Source organism: Labeo rohita, chromosome 6, assembly GCF_022985175.1.
Source record: "Labeo rohita strain BAU-BD-2019 chromosome 6, IGBB_LRoh.1.0, whole genome shotgun sequence".
Lineage (NCBI taxonomy): Eukaryota > Metazoa > Chordata > Actinopteri > Cypriniformes > Cyprinidae > Labeo > Labeo rohita.
The window spans coordinates 7210627-7228965 of NC_066874.1; the positions used below are offsets into that span (position 1 = coordinate 7210627).

The following is an 18339-nucleotide window of genomic DNA, read 5'->3' on the forward strand; positions in this document are numbered from 1 at the left end:
TTGAACAGTAAGATTTTTATTTATTTTATTTTTTTTTTTTTTTTAATTGTGATCAAAGTGATGATAAAGACATTTATAATGTTACAAAAGTTTCTATTTCAGATAAATGCTGTTCTTCTGAACTTTCTGTTCATCAGAGAAACCTTAAAAAGTACTGTTTTCAACATAAAAATAATAATAGTAGTGGTTTTTAAGCAGTAAATCAAAATATTAGAAAGATTTCAGAAGGATCATGTGACTGGAGTAATGATGCTAAAAATTCAGCTTAGCTTTAAAATCATAATAAATTACATTTTAGTAAATAGTAAAAAAAAAAAAAAAATATTACTGTTTTTGCTGTATTTTGGATCAAATAAATGCAGGCTTGGTGAGCAGAAGAGACTACTTTAAAATCATTAAAGAAACTTTTAACTGGTAGTGTATACAAACATATACACGTATGTGTGTCTGTACTGATCAAAAATACAATAAAATCAGTAATATTTTGAAATATTATTGCGATTTAAAATAACTCTTTCTTTTTTAGAAATCTGTTTAATATGGAGTGTATTTCTGTGATGGTAAAGCTGAATTTTCAGCATCATTACTCCAGTCTTCATTGTCACATGATCCTTCAGAAATCATTGATTTGATGCTCATGAAACATTTCTATTCATTATGAATGTTTAAATGCTACTTAATATTTCAGTGGAAACCATAATACATTTTTTTCAGGATTATGCTGTTCAAAAGATTTTTATTTTAAATAGAATTTATTTTTTCTGTTTGTTTTAAATAGAAATCTTTTTAACATTATAAATATTTTTACTGTAACTTTTTAATTAATTGAATGCATCCTTAAATAAAACTAATAATTTCTTTAAAATAATAATAATAATAATTCTATCTGACCCCAGACTTTTTAACGGTATTCTGGAAATCTAGAAAAGATTTCCCTCATTTGGTGTTTTGATGCTGCTGGTGTAAAATCTCCCCTAGATCCGTTAATTTGTGTGTGTAAGTTAATTACTGAGACTTAACCGTATTGTCCAAGTTATTTTTGGCTGGAGGATGATTCATTTTCTTTCTTTCTTTCAACAACTTTCTTGTTGCCTTGGTTTTGTTATATAATTTTTTCTCCCTGTCCCACTAAATTTGGCTCTAATTCACTGTTATTCCCATCCAGTATGTCAGTGCGGCAAAAACTGTAACATTTCTCTTCATCTCTCCCTCTGTCATTTCTCTATAATTTTATGATTACTTGCCCCTGCTCTTAACCTCAGGCCAGTCTTTCCACTCTTGTTTCATTCAACCGTCTAATTACAGACAAAAAAGCTCTGAGTCAAGAGGAGCTCATGTTTCCTAGAAACACTTTTTCTAACACACTCTCCTGCCAGATCAGTCGTTTTGCGGTGTTCATGTGGTTTTAAGTCAGGATAGACTTGTCTCTGTCTCAGATGGAGACACCCACCGACCGTCTAACACTGTATGTTACACACAAAATGGCAAGTGTTGGTGCAAACCGCTAACTCTAACTGACTGGCTACTTAGGGTTTATTTGCAAGAGGTGTACAGTAACATAAGATGACAATAATGAAACATTTGTATATAAACACACACCTGTATTTACTTCCTGTTTAGACATAAGGAAATATGAGAAGTGAGATATATCAAAGTGAGCCATTTTTAGCCAGAGTCAGCATAAATGTGAAGCATTTCAGTTTCAGATTTACAGTTTATTAAGCTTTTATCACCTAACAAAGCAACTCAAGCAATCAAGTGATTAGTCATATAATTGCACACATATTATTTTCAATTTTCTAGCTGTCTGTCTTTTCTTTCTCTCTCTTCTGTTAGTGGTCTGTCTCTTTGGAGTTATTGTACTGCTAGGGCTTTCTTATGTCATTGTGGTTTGAGGTTAGTGAGTTTGTGTGTATGCATAGCTGTGTGTGTTGTGTGTGGGAGACTCAATGGACATTCAAATATAGAACTATATATAGGCTTCTCATTTTCCCTATTTTTACAGACTAGACATTTCTTAACTTGTTTGTGTCTCTGGGTAGTGCGGTTTGCCATGCTGTCAGCATTTGTGCCAGAAGTTATCTAAATTTGACAAAACCTCCATTTTGATGTCATTATCAAAGGTAAAAATAATTCAGAAGCAAACCAAATCAAAAATGCAAAATAATAAAATGAAATAATAAAATACAATAAAATTAGAAGTAGCCTTAAAGGGATAGTTCACCCAAAAATGAAAATTACCCCATGATTTACTCACCCTCAAGCCATCCTAGGTGTATATGACTTTATTCTTTCAGACGAATACAATTAGAGTTATATTTAAAAATGTCCTGGCTCTTCCAAGTTTTATAAAGGAAGTAAATGGGTGTTGAGATTTTAAAGCCCAATAAAATGCATCCATCTATCATAAAAAGTACTCCACACAGCTCGGGAGGTTAATAAAGGCCTTCTGAAGCAAATCAAAATGTTTTTGTGAGAAAAATATCCATATTTAAAACTTTATAAACTGCAATCTCTAGATTCCGCTATCTGTCATCCGCTGGAGCACCACTCGCACATAAACCTGTGTACGACAGTTAGTGGAAGCTTGAGATTAGAGGTTTAGAACATTTTAAATATGGAAATTATTCTTTTAAAACACATTGATTCTCTTCAGAAGGCCCCCAGAGCTGTGTGGAGCACTTTTTTTTTGATGGATGGATGGATGGATGCACATAATTCTGCTTCATAATCTAAACAGCCATTCACTGCCATTATAAAGCTTGGAAAAGCCAGGACATTTTTTAATTAGGGCTGTCAGTTTAACACTTAACTTAATTAATTAGTTATGACAAAATAACGTGATTAAAATATTTTAACGTCATTAACGTGCTAGCTCCGCCCCTTACCTGTACATCTTATATCTTATATTTTGTACAGTTGACTGTTGACAAATATGATGCAGGGCAACAACTCCATAAATGCAGTTATGCACTAAAATTAAAGATATTGTTACTAAAAAATTCGCTCCTGTATGTGTTTGGTCTCATGTTTATATTTAGCACATATCACACAATACCACACGGGCAACAAGAGCAGTATGACACGAGTGCTGATTTTGTCCTGATCAAGCTTAAATGTGATTTTATACAACAGTTCAGCAAAGTTGATATTGTGTTATACTTTAAACACTATTTTATGTGTTTTTGCTCAATTTTGCAGAGAACATATTACCTTTGAAGCCATATAGGAAAGTTGTTGCACGTCTCTGAACAACACAGTTGTGTTTATTTCTAAACTAAACTGTGTTTTGAACGAATTGTCTGAATTTATGATTCAAAGGCCCATTTATGAAGGAGCCTTTTACTTAATTCTTGAATGAATCAGCCGTTTGAATGAATCAAATCAATGAGTAAATGACTCATAAAGACATTTACCGCACCCTTATTTAGCATATAATTTCATTATTCTTGCTAATAATAAAAACATTAAAGGGATAGTTCACGCCAAAAACATTTAATTTGGTCATCATTTACTCACCCTCATGTTGTTTCTTTTGTGGAAAAAAATTATTTTGAAAAAATTATTTTGAAGAATGTTGGTAACAAAGCTGTTTTGGTTTCCATGACTTTCATTATATGAAAAAAAAGTTCTCAAATTATCTGTTGCAGCCTAAATGTTTATGTGTTGAATCAAACAAAATATTTCTTTCTAAAGCTACAATTTGTAATCTCTTCTTGATACTTTCTCATTTAACACAAAAATAGCTTTAAATAATCTTTTGTGGGTATTTTCACAGTCAAATTTATTTTACGAATAATTAGATTAAACATTTTAATCGACTGACAGCCCTATTTTTAATATAACTCTGAATGTATTCACCTGAAAGATTACATCTAAGATGGCTTGAGGGTGAGTAAATCATTGGGTAATTTTCATTTTTTTGGGTGAACTATCCCTTTAACTTTTATTTTCGTTTAGTCTTTAGAAAAAGTCATTATTTTTATATAAAAACTGTTGATCTCTGCAGTTGGGTTTGTGTATGTGTGTCTGTCTCTTAGATTTATTCTGTTTGACTTAGAGTTGACACTTCAGTTATAGTGAGTAATGTTTCTTGTGTTAAAAATATATGAAATCTATGTGCGTATGAATGTGTTTTCCATATGCTCTCTGTCTATATCTCACATGCACATGTGTACACACACACATCTTTGACCTCACTCTTTCCTTGCCCAGTTTAGGGTGTTGCATCTTTTCATTTCTTTTTTCCTCCTCTCTCACTTTTCTTAGTTCTGTTGGAGTCTCTGCTTGTTTACCTCCTCTTTCTCTCAGTCTCTCTCCCTCTCTCGCCCTTATGGGCAGAACCCTGTCGACACTCCTCAGCTGTGCAGATCTATATGACAGCTCAATACGTTTTCTCTGTACTCTCTCTCTCTCTTTAAAGAACATGTTGAGCATGAGTTCAGTCAGTAGCTCTGTGTGAGACTCTGGGAGTGAGTGAGCACTTTGGTTAGACCACTTTCTACCTGACAGTCAGCCAATCAGAAGGCGGATCTGGTTGGCAGACTGACTTCTGGTTGGCTGGATTGGCGGTACAGATAGAATCATGCCCAGGTGGAGGAGTTTCAGACTTCCCAAGAGAACCAGACCTGTGAGTACACATGCTTCTGATGCGTTTTTAAATATTAGATTGGACTGGCTTGAAAATTAGTTATGTGTTAGTGGGAGTTTTTAAAGAGAAATGTGTGTTGTTTATTTCAGTATTGTTTGGGATAGAGCATAACTGCATGGTTTATTTATGCTTTTAATAATTCATAAAGCAATGCGTTTGTACATTGACTCTGTATGTGTGTTACCTGTACAATACGTTAGTATCAAAATTCATTTCAGTTGCCACTTTAGAAAATGTTTACACAAAGAGCTCACCTGTTACATTTCTATAATATTAAAAAGTGTTTTAATAACACTTTTTTAAATGACAGCAGTGGTTATTTCATCAGCCCAACTGTAACATCGCCCTCTGATTTAACCAGTGCTCTGTGTTTTCCCCATAACGTTTCTCCAATTATTTCAAATGTCTCTGCTGACATTTGCACTTTAAATGTAGGAGTGTACTTGTGCATCTGTCTGCGTATGTGTGTGTGTGAGTGTGTTTTCTGTCCCCATAAGCATGAGCTCACATTTGGACTGTGTTTTTTGGGTTGCTCAGAAGGGAGTGGCTGTTCATATTCTACTCCATGTGTTTGTGTGTGTTTGGCTAGTCAGATGTTTAAAGTTATAACATTCATTATCTTAGTTTTAGTATCAGAAAAAATAACTCGACTCCTGTTTTCCAAAGCTGAAATATAAAATAAAATATATGACTAAAAAAATAATAATAATATAATGGATAAACCAGTAGTTAATGTATAAAATGAACATGAATATATACACTAGCAGTCAGATGTTTTTTAACAGTACGATTTTTAATGTTTTTTTGTCTCGTTTGCTCACCAAGCCTGCATGTATTAGATCCAAAGTACAGCAAAAACAATAAGACATTTTTACTATTTAACATAAGTTTTCTATTTGAATATATTTTAAAATGTAATTTATTCCTGTGATCAAAGCAAATTTTTCAGCATCATTATTCCACTCTTCAGTGTCACATGATCCTTCAAAAATCATCATGCTGATTTGCCATACAAGAAATATTTTATTATTATTATTATTATTATTATTATAAATATTTAAAACAGTTGAATACTTTTTTTTAAATACACTATACCATTCAAAAGCTTGGAGTTAGTATAATTTTTTTTTTTTTTTTTGGAGGGGGGAAAGAAATTATAGAAATTAATACTTTTATTTAGCAAAGATGCTTTAAATTGCTCAAACGTGTTAATAAAGTAATTTATAATGTTACAAAAGATTTATATTTCAGCTAAATGGGACAAATGATGAACTTTCTATTCATCAAAGAAAAATTCTACTCAGCTGTTTTCAACATAATAATAATAATATATACATATATATCATGCCAAAAATTTAGCTTTGGAATCACAGAAATAAATTACATTTTAAAATACATTCAAATAGAAAACAGTTATTTTAAATAGTAAAAATATTTCAGAATTTTTCTGTTTTTGCTGCACTTTGGATCAAATAAATGCAGACTTGGTGAGCAGAAGAGACTTCTTTAAAACCATTAAACATCTCACTGTTCAAAAACTTTTGACTGGTAGTGTTAATTAAAATGTTTAAATATTTTAGTAGATATTAACCGCTGATTTACACATTATATAATGCATTCATGATTGTAAATTACTTTATGATAGTCAAATATATTAAATTGTCTCCTATTAGTATTATTATTATTAGAGACTCATTAAAAATACAGCATATATGTGTGTCGTCTACTACATGTTATTAATTTAACTTGAACTCCAAATGTATATTTATAAGTTACCAGTACATCTTGACTTCAGTCTGCATGACGTCTGTTGTGAATAAAGGAAAAGCGTCAGCTAAATGTTCTCATATGGCACATATGTAATCTTGTCTCGTTCTCTGTGGGGGATTATGCTTTCCTCATGGCTGGGAGTTCTGTCAGTATAGAGTAGTCTGTTCCATATGGCGGGAATTCCTGTCCAGCTGTAAAGAATCAGGGAGGGAAAACACCCTATGTTCCCTTGAGGAGGGCGTATCTCTCTTCTCCACCCTATCACACACTCCTTCATCTCTCCCTTGCTCTCCAGAGACTCTACAGTTGTAAATCTAGTATTAGAGCCTTTTGTATTTCCATAGTAGATTTGAGAACAGAATTAATTACACACATAATTAACACAATCACACAAACCCTCACAGATGCAGCAAAAACAATTAACATGAAAAAGTGAAAACTTGCAAGAAACATTTGCATAAACACACACATTGAGACATTAAAGGAAGCACATACTGTACAGTAGATATTTGTTTTTATAACATGATAGGCACCTCCCATATGATTCAGTAGTTTTTAAATTAAGACGATTACGATTATGACATGCTATCACTAACACATCTATTTGGGTCTTTTTTATGCGCAGTAAGTAGCTCTGTCAGTTTAACATGTTGATTTTTTTAAATAATTAAAAAATATCTAAATATTCACTTCTACACACATTTTATGGCTTTTAAATTATTTACTCATCTGCCATGTTGTAAATTTTCTTAATTTAAGGACTTTTTTTTTCTTTTTTAATTGCAATTAATAAACATCTCATTTAAGTTAATTAGGTTTTTTAAACTTATAATTAGTTTTGCTCTGTAGATGATTATATTATGAACATATTATTTGCGGAGACCATATTATTGTGGCAGTACCATGGTAATTGCATGGTACTTTGATACACTACCAGGTCAGACGTTTTGGAATAATTAAGATTTTTATTTTTTTTATTTTTTTATTTTTTTTTTTGAAAGAAGTCTCTTACCAAGGCTGCATTATTTGATGAAAAATGAGAGTAAAAAAAAGAAATATTATTGTAATTTCAATTTATGTACTATTTCAATATATTTTAAAATGTAATTTATTTCTGCATTTACAGCATAATTACTCCAGTCTTCAGTGTCACATGATCCTTCAAACATCATTCTAATAAGCTGATTTGGGGCTGATATTCCACATTACTTGTTGATTACAGTGTTTATATACTAAAGTATTAACATGTACTCCAAGGATGTCCAGATAGTACTATGGTACTTCCATGGCATATGTATGAAAAGTCATGACGTGTTGTTATGAAATGTTTTGGTACTGTTTTAGTCCATTTTTAAGGTTCTGTTGTATTTATGAGCACAGCTCCAGTGTTTAATATGGGGAAAAAGGTGAGTTTTGTTCTCCAGCTGAATGTGTGTTTTGACCCTCAGAACATGAGTTCAGACAAAACTAGGGAGTGGTGCTGTCTAGGATGGGAGTGGGATGCTGGGTCAGAACAGAACCACTGCCGACACCCAACGGCAGAGTGTGAAGGTTTGATGTATTCAGGAAGGAGGTCAGAGATGGAGAGACCTCCATAGGAGAACAGCTGTTCAGACCTGCCTTTTCCTCTCTTACTCATACTGTTTCTCCTAGTCTTTAGCTCAGTTTCTGTTTCAGTGGGTGTGTTTGATGAAGATTAGTATATGTTTCTGTGTGTCTGCAAATGTGTGTGTAATGTGCTGAATTGATTTTCTGTCACTGTAGGGTGAGTTTGACTCAGGTAGTGATGTGTGTATTTGTTCAGTGAGCTGGTTTTTCTCTGCAGCCTGACCATCCTTTATTTCTCTCAGCCTGCCCTGTTTTTCCTTTCATCTGGGACGGTTTTGTACAGTTCTAGGAAACACTTGTGAACTTTTTCTGCATTAAATTTTTAGTACAAATGTGTTCTGATCTTCATCCAAATCATAAAACTTAAATTATGCATTCATAATGCATTTAACATGCACTGAGACGTATTTCCAGGTTGAAGGAAAGGTAGGAAATAATAGGTGTGGGACTTTATGGGGCAGTTTCTCGGACAGAGATTAAGCCTAGTCTTAGACTAAAATGCCCCTTTAAACCAGCCAACAGAAATCTGCTTTCTCTGTCATGGTTTTAAATAGTCTTAGACTTGGTCTAGTCCAGGCTGATTTCCTGGAGGAAGACTAGAGATACTTCAGGACTAAATTGAGGCTTAAATTAAACCTACCAGGAGGCAGGTTTAACTTCAGATTAACATTGTGTTTCCATATATTGATATAAACAAAGAAGCCTGTGAAAATAAATCTGCACTGTTAATAATTTTGATCTTTTATTTAAAAAAAACTTTCAACCAAGTAAAATGTAAGTGAATGGAAATCTCATTATGGAAGGTTTTTTTTTTTTTTTTTGATTGCTGTCTTTTTTTCTGCTGCTATTGATTTCTTTGGATTTGCTTCTCAGTTGCATACAATTTCAAGCTTTTCTTGGTTCATTCCATGTTTTACAGGCAACCTCTGTTGTGCTAATACAGATTAGCACAATTAGTTTTAAGTTAGTCTAGAAGTTAGTGTTTCAGAAAGACATTTTTAAACCATGATTAACTATTCTAGATTAAGCCTACTCCTGGCTTAATTTAAACCCTGTCCAGGAAACCACCCCTATATCCACCAGGATTTGACTGGATCATGAACAGACTTTGGTGGAGGTTGAGCAATACATTTTTAAGTTGTGAGGAATAGCATTTTGAAATAGCAATATTTTGTAACATTGTAAATGTCTTTACCTGTTTTGACACTTTTGATCAATTTATTGCGTCCATGCTGAATAAAAAAGGATGTTTTTTCTTACTTAGCTCAAACTGATGATTGATAGCTTATTGAGGTTTACAAAAAAATACTAAAAAATGTTTTAAACATTGATAATAATCAGCATATTAGAATGATTTCTGATGTGACACTGAAGACTGGAGTAATGATGCTGAAAATTCAGCTTTGCAACACAGGAATAAATTACATTTTAAAATGTATTTAAATAGGAAACTGTCCTTTTAAATAGTAATAATTTTACTCTTACTAATATTACTCTTTTCACTGTATAAATGCAGTACTGGTGAGCATATGAGACATCTTTCAACAACATTTTTTATTTATTTCAAAATGTTCTATTCTGGAAAAAACGTTTTCACAAAACTGTTTGCAACATAGATACAAACATATATCTTACACTCCCTTTCTTCCTAGATAACTGTAGAGGCTTCTTTAGAAACCTTACAGTGAAATCTAAAACCTGTATCTCTCTCTCTTTCTGCAGTTGTCGGGTGGCTGTGAGCAGACTGTGGTTCTGCAGGACTTTGTCGCGGGATCAGTGGGTGAGTTGAGCGTTCAGTCAGGTCAGACGGTCGAGCTGTTGGAGAGGTCTGGAGAGCGGCCCGGCTGGTGTCTGGTCCGGACCACCGAACACTCGCCCCCTCAGGAGGGTCTGGTTCCCAGCAGCACCCTGTCCGTGTCTCACTCTCGCAGTAGTGTCGACATGGACTGCTTTTTCCCACCTGGGAAAGGTGAGTCACACCCACACAAATGTTCACCGCCTAAAACACAGATCATGTGTCTCTTTCCAATGGCTACACTAAACCTTGTGCTTAGAAACAGTCAAAGCTGCCACCACTGGTTCAATAGCGAGTGCCACTTGGGGATGTAATATGGAACTGCAATGCAGTCAGTTTATTAACAGTTCATGTTTTGATACAGTTGTTGAGCAAGTCTTTGTCATTTGTAACAAGACACTTTTTGTTGTATTTGTGTTCATATCTGTGTAGGCAGATGCAAGGTCATAACCATGTCTTGAACATTGGGGGGATCTATATACATACAACAACTTGTAGTACAAAAATAAAACACTCATTTATAGTATTTTTGACAGCCCTAGTTACAACCTACGTATATTAGATGGGAAAGAGCAGCTTTCACATTCTGTTCAATAGCTCCTAAAGTGTTCTGTGGGGGAGAAAGTAATCCAGGTTTCAGATGAACTATAATTAAGTATATGATGACAGAAATGTTCTTGTTTGAATGATCTCTTTAAGCTGTACACATGTATGGCTCTCTGAACAGCGTGTGTTCTGGATTCTTCCAGGGGAGCCAGTTCTGCTCTCAGTGGTATAGGTACAAATAGGGATTGATCATTAATTAGAAGAGTGCTAGTGATGCTACGAAAGGCTTGCGTCCTGCTTTGATTCAGCTCGGGGGGATTGGTGTTTGTTGGGGTTTCATCCTGGGACTCTCACAGACTCATGAGATGTTTTACACAATAGATCCACACCGAATAAATGAGGAAACATTTTCTCCTTTCTATACGAGTGTCTTTTATTGTGGTATTCACTTTTAGAGGTCAAAGTAAGGACCACGAGGGTGTGGCTTTGGTTTTTGGGTCAAGGCGGTGTTAATGTGTGCCTTTAAGGCCCCATACTGTCTGAAGCGGAACACTCTGTATTGTAGTCCCTTAACTTCCTGTTGTCTCCCTGCCCTGCACTTCCTGTGTTTAGAAGAACACATTTCTAAACATCCCTACCAGACACGACCTCAGCAGGTTCAGGCCTGGATCTATGAATAGACTGAGGAAAAGGGGAGCTGGCCTTTTCTAGGTAGGTTTCAAGAAAATAAATAAACAGAAGAAGTGACAGGTCCAGATGACTGCTGAACTATGTCAAGCTGTACTGTCACATTCATAGAGCTTAAGTCGCATTTAACCTAGAATATTTCTCCAGTGATCTCACTTACAGAGTCATCTGCCATCTGTTCCCTTTCTTTTTCTGTATTTTATTATCATGTGAATTTTTTATGTTGTAGCTGTTCACGCTTTTGCCTTTATATTTTGATTGTGTGATAGTGGTGTGTGTGTGCTGGTCTCTATCAGATGCAACAGAGTAATGATAAATAGAAAGTGATGCCTATTAACATGGAAAATCTTTAGTCAGGCGTGACAGAATCTGTCCAATGTTTACTGCATGCTACGCTACGCCTCATTCTGTTGACTTGGCTTGTTTCAGTACATTTAATGGAACTTCAGTCTTGTTATTGGACAGTCACGTTGACATTGCCCTACTGGTTCTCTCAAAGTTAACCTGTAAATGATGATGCACACTATGGGCTGCCCTCCGTGAGATATTAAAGGCGACCTGCTATGCCATTTTTTTAACAATATGTAATATAAGTCTCAGTTATCCCCAGAATGCGTCTGTGAAGTTTCAGCTCAAAATACCTCACAGATAATTTGTCATTTTGAAAATGCCTATTTTGAGTGGAAGCAGAAACTTGCTTTTTTTTATGCATGTCTCTTTAAATGCAAATGAGCTACTGCTCCCCGCCCACTTTTCCAGAACAGGGCTGTGCCTTTTCAGCTCATAGCCAGAGATTTTCTTACTATAGGGAGATGAAAGGGTCTGTATTAGTTACTATAGGAAAGCGTAAGAAAGAAAGCGTCATGGCTAACTTGGATCACGTGTCCCTTAAAGGAACACTCCACTTTTTTTGAAAATAGGCTCATTGTCCAACTCCCCTAGAGTTACACAGTTGAGTTTTACCGTTTTCGAATCCATTCAGCCGATCTCCGGGTCAGGCAGTAGCACTTTTAGCATAGTTTAGCATAGATCATTGAATCTGATTAGGCTGATAGCATTTCACTCAAAAATGACCATATATAATGACAGTATTTTTTCTATTTAAAACTTGACTCTTCTGTATTTACATCAGGTACTAAGACTGACAGAAAATGAAAAGTTGCGATTTTCCAGGCTGATATGGCTAGGAACTATACTGTCATACCGACGTAATAATCAAGGAACATTGCGTACCATGGGTGCAGCAGGTGCAACGATATTACACAGTGCCTGAAAGTGACCAGCACTAAGTTTGTGTAGATGCAGAGTTGCAGGCGGCAGAGTTGATGGCTGCGTAATATCATTGCACCTCCTGCATCCATGGTACAGCAGCAAATTCCTTGATTATTATGCTGAAATGAGAGTATAGTTCCTAGCCATATCGACCTAGAAAACTACTTTTCATTTTTCGCCCGTCTTTGTACATGATGTACAGTGGATACGGAAAGTATTCAGACCCCTTAAATTTTTCACTCTTTGTTATATTGCAGCCATTTGCTAAAATCATTTAAGTTCATTTTTTTCCTCATTAACGTACACACAGCACCCCATATTGACAGAAAAACACAGAATTGTTGACATTTTTGCAGATTTATTAAAAAAGAAAAACTGAAATATCACATGGTCCTAAGTATTCAGACCCTTTGCTCAGTATTTAGTAGAAGCACCCTTTTGATCTAATGAGTCTGTTTGGGAAAGATGCAGCAAGTTTTTCACACCTGGATTTGGGGATCTTCTGCCATTCCTCCTTGCAGATCCTCTCCAGTTCTGTCAGGTTGGATGGTAAACATTGGTGGACAGCCATTTTTAGGTCTCTCCAGAGATGCTCAATTGGGTTTAAGTAAGGGCTCTGGCTGGGCCATTCAAGAACACGGAGTTGTTGTGAAGCCACTCCTTCGTTATTTTAGCTGTGTGCTTAGGGTCATTGTCTTGTTGGAAGGTAAACCTTCGGCCCAGTCTGAGGTCCTGAGCACTCTGGAGAAGGTTTTCGTCCAGGATATCCCTGTACTTGGCCGCATTCATCTTTCCCTTGATTGCAACCAGTCGTCCTGTCCCTGCAGCTGAAAAACACCCCCACAGCATGATGCTGCCACCACCATGCTTCACTGTTGGGACTGTATTGGACAGGTGATGAGCAGTGCCTGGTTTTCTCCACACATACCGCTTAGAATTAAGGTCAAAAAGTTCTATCTTGGTCTCATCAGACCAGAGAATCTTATTTCTCACCATCTTGCAGTCCTTCAGCTGTTTTTTAGCAAACTCCATGCGGGCTTTCATGTGTCTTGCACTGAGGAGAGGCTTCCGTCGGGCCACGCTGCCATAAAGTCCCGACTGGTGGAGGGCTGCAGTGATGGTTGACTTTCTACAACTTTCTCCCATCTCCCGACTGCATCTCTGGAGCTCAGCCACAGTGATCTTTGGGTTCTTCTTTACCTCTCTCACCAAGGCTCTTCTCCCCCGACAGCTCAGTTTGGCCGGACGGCCAGCTCTAGGAAGGGTTCTGGTCGTCCCAAACGTCTTCCATTTAAGGATTATGGAGGCCACTGTGCTCTTAGGAACCTTAAGTGCAGCAGAAATTTTTTTGTAACCTTGTCCAGATCTGTGCCTTGCCACAATTCTGTCTCTGAGCTCTTCAGGCAGTTCCTTTGACCTCATGATTCTCATTTGCTCTGACATGCACTGTGAGCTGTAAGGTCTTATATGGACAGGTGTGTGGCTTTCCTAATCAAGTCCAATCAGTATAATCAAACACAGCTGGACTCAAATGAAGGTGTAGAACCATCTCAAGGATGATCAGAAGAAATGGACAGCACCTGAGTTAAATATATGAGTGTCACAGCAAAGGGTCTGAATACTTAGGACCATGTGATATTTCAGTTTTTCTTTTTCAATAAATCGGCAAAAATGTCAACAATGCTGTGTGTACATTAATGAGAAAAAAAATGAACTTAAATGATTTTAGCAAATGGCTGCAATATAACAAAGAGTGAAAAATTTAAGGGGGTCTGAATACTTTCTGTACCCACTGTAAATACAGAAGAGTCAAGTTTTAAATAGGAAATATATCGAAACTCTAGATGCTAACGGTCTAATCAGATTCAATGATCTATGCTAAGCTATGCTAAAAGTGCTACCGCCACCCGGAGATCAGCTGAATGGATTCAAAAATGGTAAAACTCAACTGTTTAACTCTAGGAGAGTTGGAAAATGAGCCTATTTTCAAAAAAAGTGGAGTGTCCCTTTAATAACCAATCACATTACAGCTCTGACGCCACTAAATTTAAGTCAGAGTTGTGCGACACCAATCGCCGTTTACAGATACCATAGGAATGAATGAGAAGTGCCTTAAGTTGAATCCCACCTGTCACAAAAAGTCTGTGACTTCTCTTATAAAACAGCATTTTTTTGTGGTAAACTCTAAAAATAGTTCAATCCAAAAGTATTGTTTAGTGTAAAATATGTTGAAGATTAGCAGATAGGCTGTCGATTCATTAAATGATAAGCAGTTTCTTCTAAAAAGCTGTTTATTCAGCATAGTGAAGCTTCTCTTCCATTAAGAGAAAACGGCTTCTGGTCTCCTTTCCCACGTATTGCCAGACCAGAAGCGTTAGCTTTGGCCATTACGTTTTTTCAGCTAATGCTTTTTCTGCTTTTTCGGTTGCAGGCTTGGCATCTAGTGGCTTTGTCGCAGCTCAGATACTCTGCTATAAAGCACCTGTTTGGTTTTGATTATCATGTCTGTTGCACTGAAATCATTTGTTTTAACCCCATATTAGTTTAAACTTCTAATATGGTTTTCGAAACAAACACATTCGAAACACACAAAGCGGCTGTCACATGGTATGTGAGTCTAAACTAAATAACTAAATAATAACTAAAATATAACTTTCATGTTATATTGCACTTAAACTGTCAAATACACACAAGTTTATGGTAAAAACACACAGGAGTTACAAAAAAAGTCTGTTATGTCTGTGAAGGTAAACAGTTAGGAAAGAAATCACATGTTTTGTATTAGATCTGTGTGGCAGCAGTAATATACAGTAAAAAAAAATCAATGAATCCACTGCTCTCTTGTCTCCTCTGAGGCTGGGCCTCTAAATATTGTTTTGTGCTCATCCGTGCAGCCCACGACAGAACAGTTAGCATGCTTTGCTCAAACTTTTGCCATGGCATTAGACCTGGCCTTAAAAATCTGTGAAATATGATGTAGCTTACATTTTCTCCTCATTGGAGTTGTAACTAAACACACTAAGTTGTGCCACAATCTTTTATATTTTCACACACAGGTGACCCTAGCTAACTTCGAAGGGGCCTGCAAAATAACTTAATAATTTAAAATAAGAAAAAAAACAGCATTAAAATACGAATAGAGAATAGATATTTCTCATTTGACTCTCTGGGTTCCCAGAGTCTCATTTTTAAAAATGTGATTTCTAGATGTGGAAAAGTTCTTAAAATCTTAAAAATCCATTTGTTTCTATTTTTATAATTAATATAAATTGTTTTAGTTATGCCAATATCCTAATATTTAATATACCAAAATGTTTTATAAATTATATTTTTAGAAAACACGAGTAAAAAAAATATCCTTAATCTTTATTCGATAAATCATGAATGACTGGAAAAGTCTTGTAAATTTATTGGTTAAAGAATGAGAACTACTATAAACATTATCTGGGATCCCTAAAATAGTATTGGGACAATGGCAGGCCTTGGAGTTGGAAAAAAAATTATGCATATTAATATATGTTGCATCATTGATTGGCAACCATAAACAAATAAATATGTATGTGAATAACCTAAAGCAGTCCTGCCTATTAAATAGAGCCAGAATATATCTATTACACTTTGAACATTATTGTAGGAAATATCAGGTTGACCCTTGACCCTTAACTCAGTTTCTTATCATGAATGTTTTTACTCACAAGAATCAGCTTTTTAGTGACGTGTGCATATCTTAGATGTGTGTTATTTGATCTTGAAGGTATTAAGTATGTAATATTGGTTGTAAGAGTGTTCATATGAGTGTGTGTGTGTACCTAGTAATACCAATAAATTTTGACCTTGTGGGGACATTTGTTGGTCCTCATGAGGAAGCAAGCTTATAAATCATACAGAACATACAAAATAATCTTTTATAAAAATCTAAAAATGCAGAAAGTTTTGTGTGAAGGGTAGGGGTTTACACTTTGTACAGTATAAAAAAACCATTACATCTATAGAATGTCTGTATGAGTGTGTGTGTGTGTGTGTTTGAAACCGCTGAAGTGGGGATGAAGATCTTGTGATATAGACACACCCTCTCAAAAATGGGCCACTGCAGCATGCAGACGTAGATGATTCAGGATACACACACACACACACGCGCGTGTGAAATCCACTCACAATAGCACTTTGTCTTTCCATGTAACAACTTCAAAACAGTGACTCCTGTTTCTCCAGTCTTATGTGAAGAGAGATTTAGATTTTTGCATATTGGTTTAGCAGACCTCAGTGTGAATTCATTGGAACCTTCCTGTATCCCTTTGAATGTGTGTCTCTCTGTGGCCCCTGTCCCCGCCCCCCCCCTGTCCCCTCCCCTTTATTGTGAAGAGTAGCGCTGAACTTCCAGCTGAGCTTCAGTATTGAAGCGGACAGAGCCCAAGCGTCCTCCACCTCCCATTGCGTCCTTCTTGCTTTCTCCTCTTCTGTCTCTCACCTGACGCACATATGAGACAGTGAGCGAGCAGCATGCGGAGCGGGAGGTCGTGTTGCTCTTGTGGAGTTTGTCTCAGTTGGATTTTGGGAAAGATTCGCTGTTGTGATGGCGCAGGTGCGTAACCCAACACACTGGAATTTATGCAGATGCATTCAGTTGAATTTTCTTTTCGCAGTGTGTGGAGGCATGTTGGACTGTGTGTGTTGCCCTGTGGCAGTTGGGTGTTGTGTGTCTGGGTTAAATATTATGATTGAGTTATGTGTGCTGGTGGAAATTTATGTGCATCTTTTCATCTGAACTCTGGTATTTAGTGTAACGGTTCAGTGATCGGAATCCCGGAGATCTCAGATGAGCTCAAGGGTGTTTCGTGTGACTCAGCTGACGGTTATTTACAGACAACAGGGTTTTGTGTTAAATGCAAAAAGCATTGATGATTTGTGCAGTGTTGTCATTTGAGTGAGTTCTTTTGGAGGTCGATAAGCATTTAAATGGTACAAAGTGAGAAAGTGCAGTTGTTACGTACTTTTATCCAAAGCAATCAACAGTGCATGTAGGGTATATCTTTTATCAGTCCATGTGTTTCCTAATAATTGAACTCATGTCCTTGGTCTTGCTGGCACCATTATCACTTCAGGAAGGTTTTTTTTACCCATATGACCCTTCAAAATCTTCTCTTTTTGCTGTGAAAGCATAACTAATGAAAAATCTTAATGAAAAATATGAAAACAGTGTCTGTCTGTGAGTATGTATCGTGTGTGTGTGTGTGAGAGAGATAAACTGCCCCCTCAAGCTTTTCTGTTTTGCTGTAACCTAATTTCTCCATCAACAAACTAATGTGTCTGCTGTTCCTTCTGCTTTGAAGCTCAAATCAAGTTCCTTGCTCTGTTTGATCATTTCTTACCCCTTTTTTTTTTCTTTTTTTTTGAAGAATAATAACATGCTCTTTGAAGATTCTGTACATTTTGGCCCTTGGTGATTCATGTGTGAATTAGGTTAAGGGGTCTTCAGATAAGGACCTGTTAGTTGGCAGATTGATGACACAGGGACCCCCTCTACACTTATTATATCAAATTTTGTTTATATATTGCATAAATATTAGGGTAACACACTGCAATATGATTCCACATATATATATATATATATATATATAAAGTTTATTTTTCATTTTACATTTGTAATGAAGACTATAATATATATATATATATATACATATATATATATATATATATATATATATATAAATGTAATTAATTTAAGGGGTTTTTTTTGTAATTTTGTTTGTTGTTTTTTTTTTGCCATTTTTTTTTATTAGTTTGTTTTTATATGTCTATATAGTTTAAATTAATATTAATTTCATTTTAGTTATTTTAGTAGATCAAAACTATATTTCATATTTAGAAATGTCACTTTTGGAACTAGGTGAAATAAGTTTCCTTTTTTGTATTTACATTTTTTAAAGGTAAGTTAATTTCAAGTTCTCTCATGACAACTAGCATGGTAATGTACGTGACAAATACCTATGTTTTCATCACCCTGTGCATT

General features: G+C 35.7%; 1 protein-coding gene across 2 annotated transcripts in view; it reads left to right on the plus strand.

Moving 5' to 3' along the window:
- Positions 1 to 18339, plus strand: part of kalrnb (kalirin RhoGEF kinase b) — a 105035-nt gene that overhangs the window by 66905 nt on the left and 19791 nt on the right. Inside the window, exon 34 of one of the 2 annotated variants that reach the window (XM_051112065.1) lies at positions 9752 to 9998. In XM_051112065.1, coding sequence (XP_050968022.1) covers positions 9752 to 9998 — 247 coding nt within the window. Of the gene's footprint in view, positions 1 to 9751; positions 9999 to 16716; positions 16912 to 18339 lie in introns of those variants that run through there. The other variant, XM_051112067.1, reaches the window with a different exon arrangement.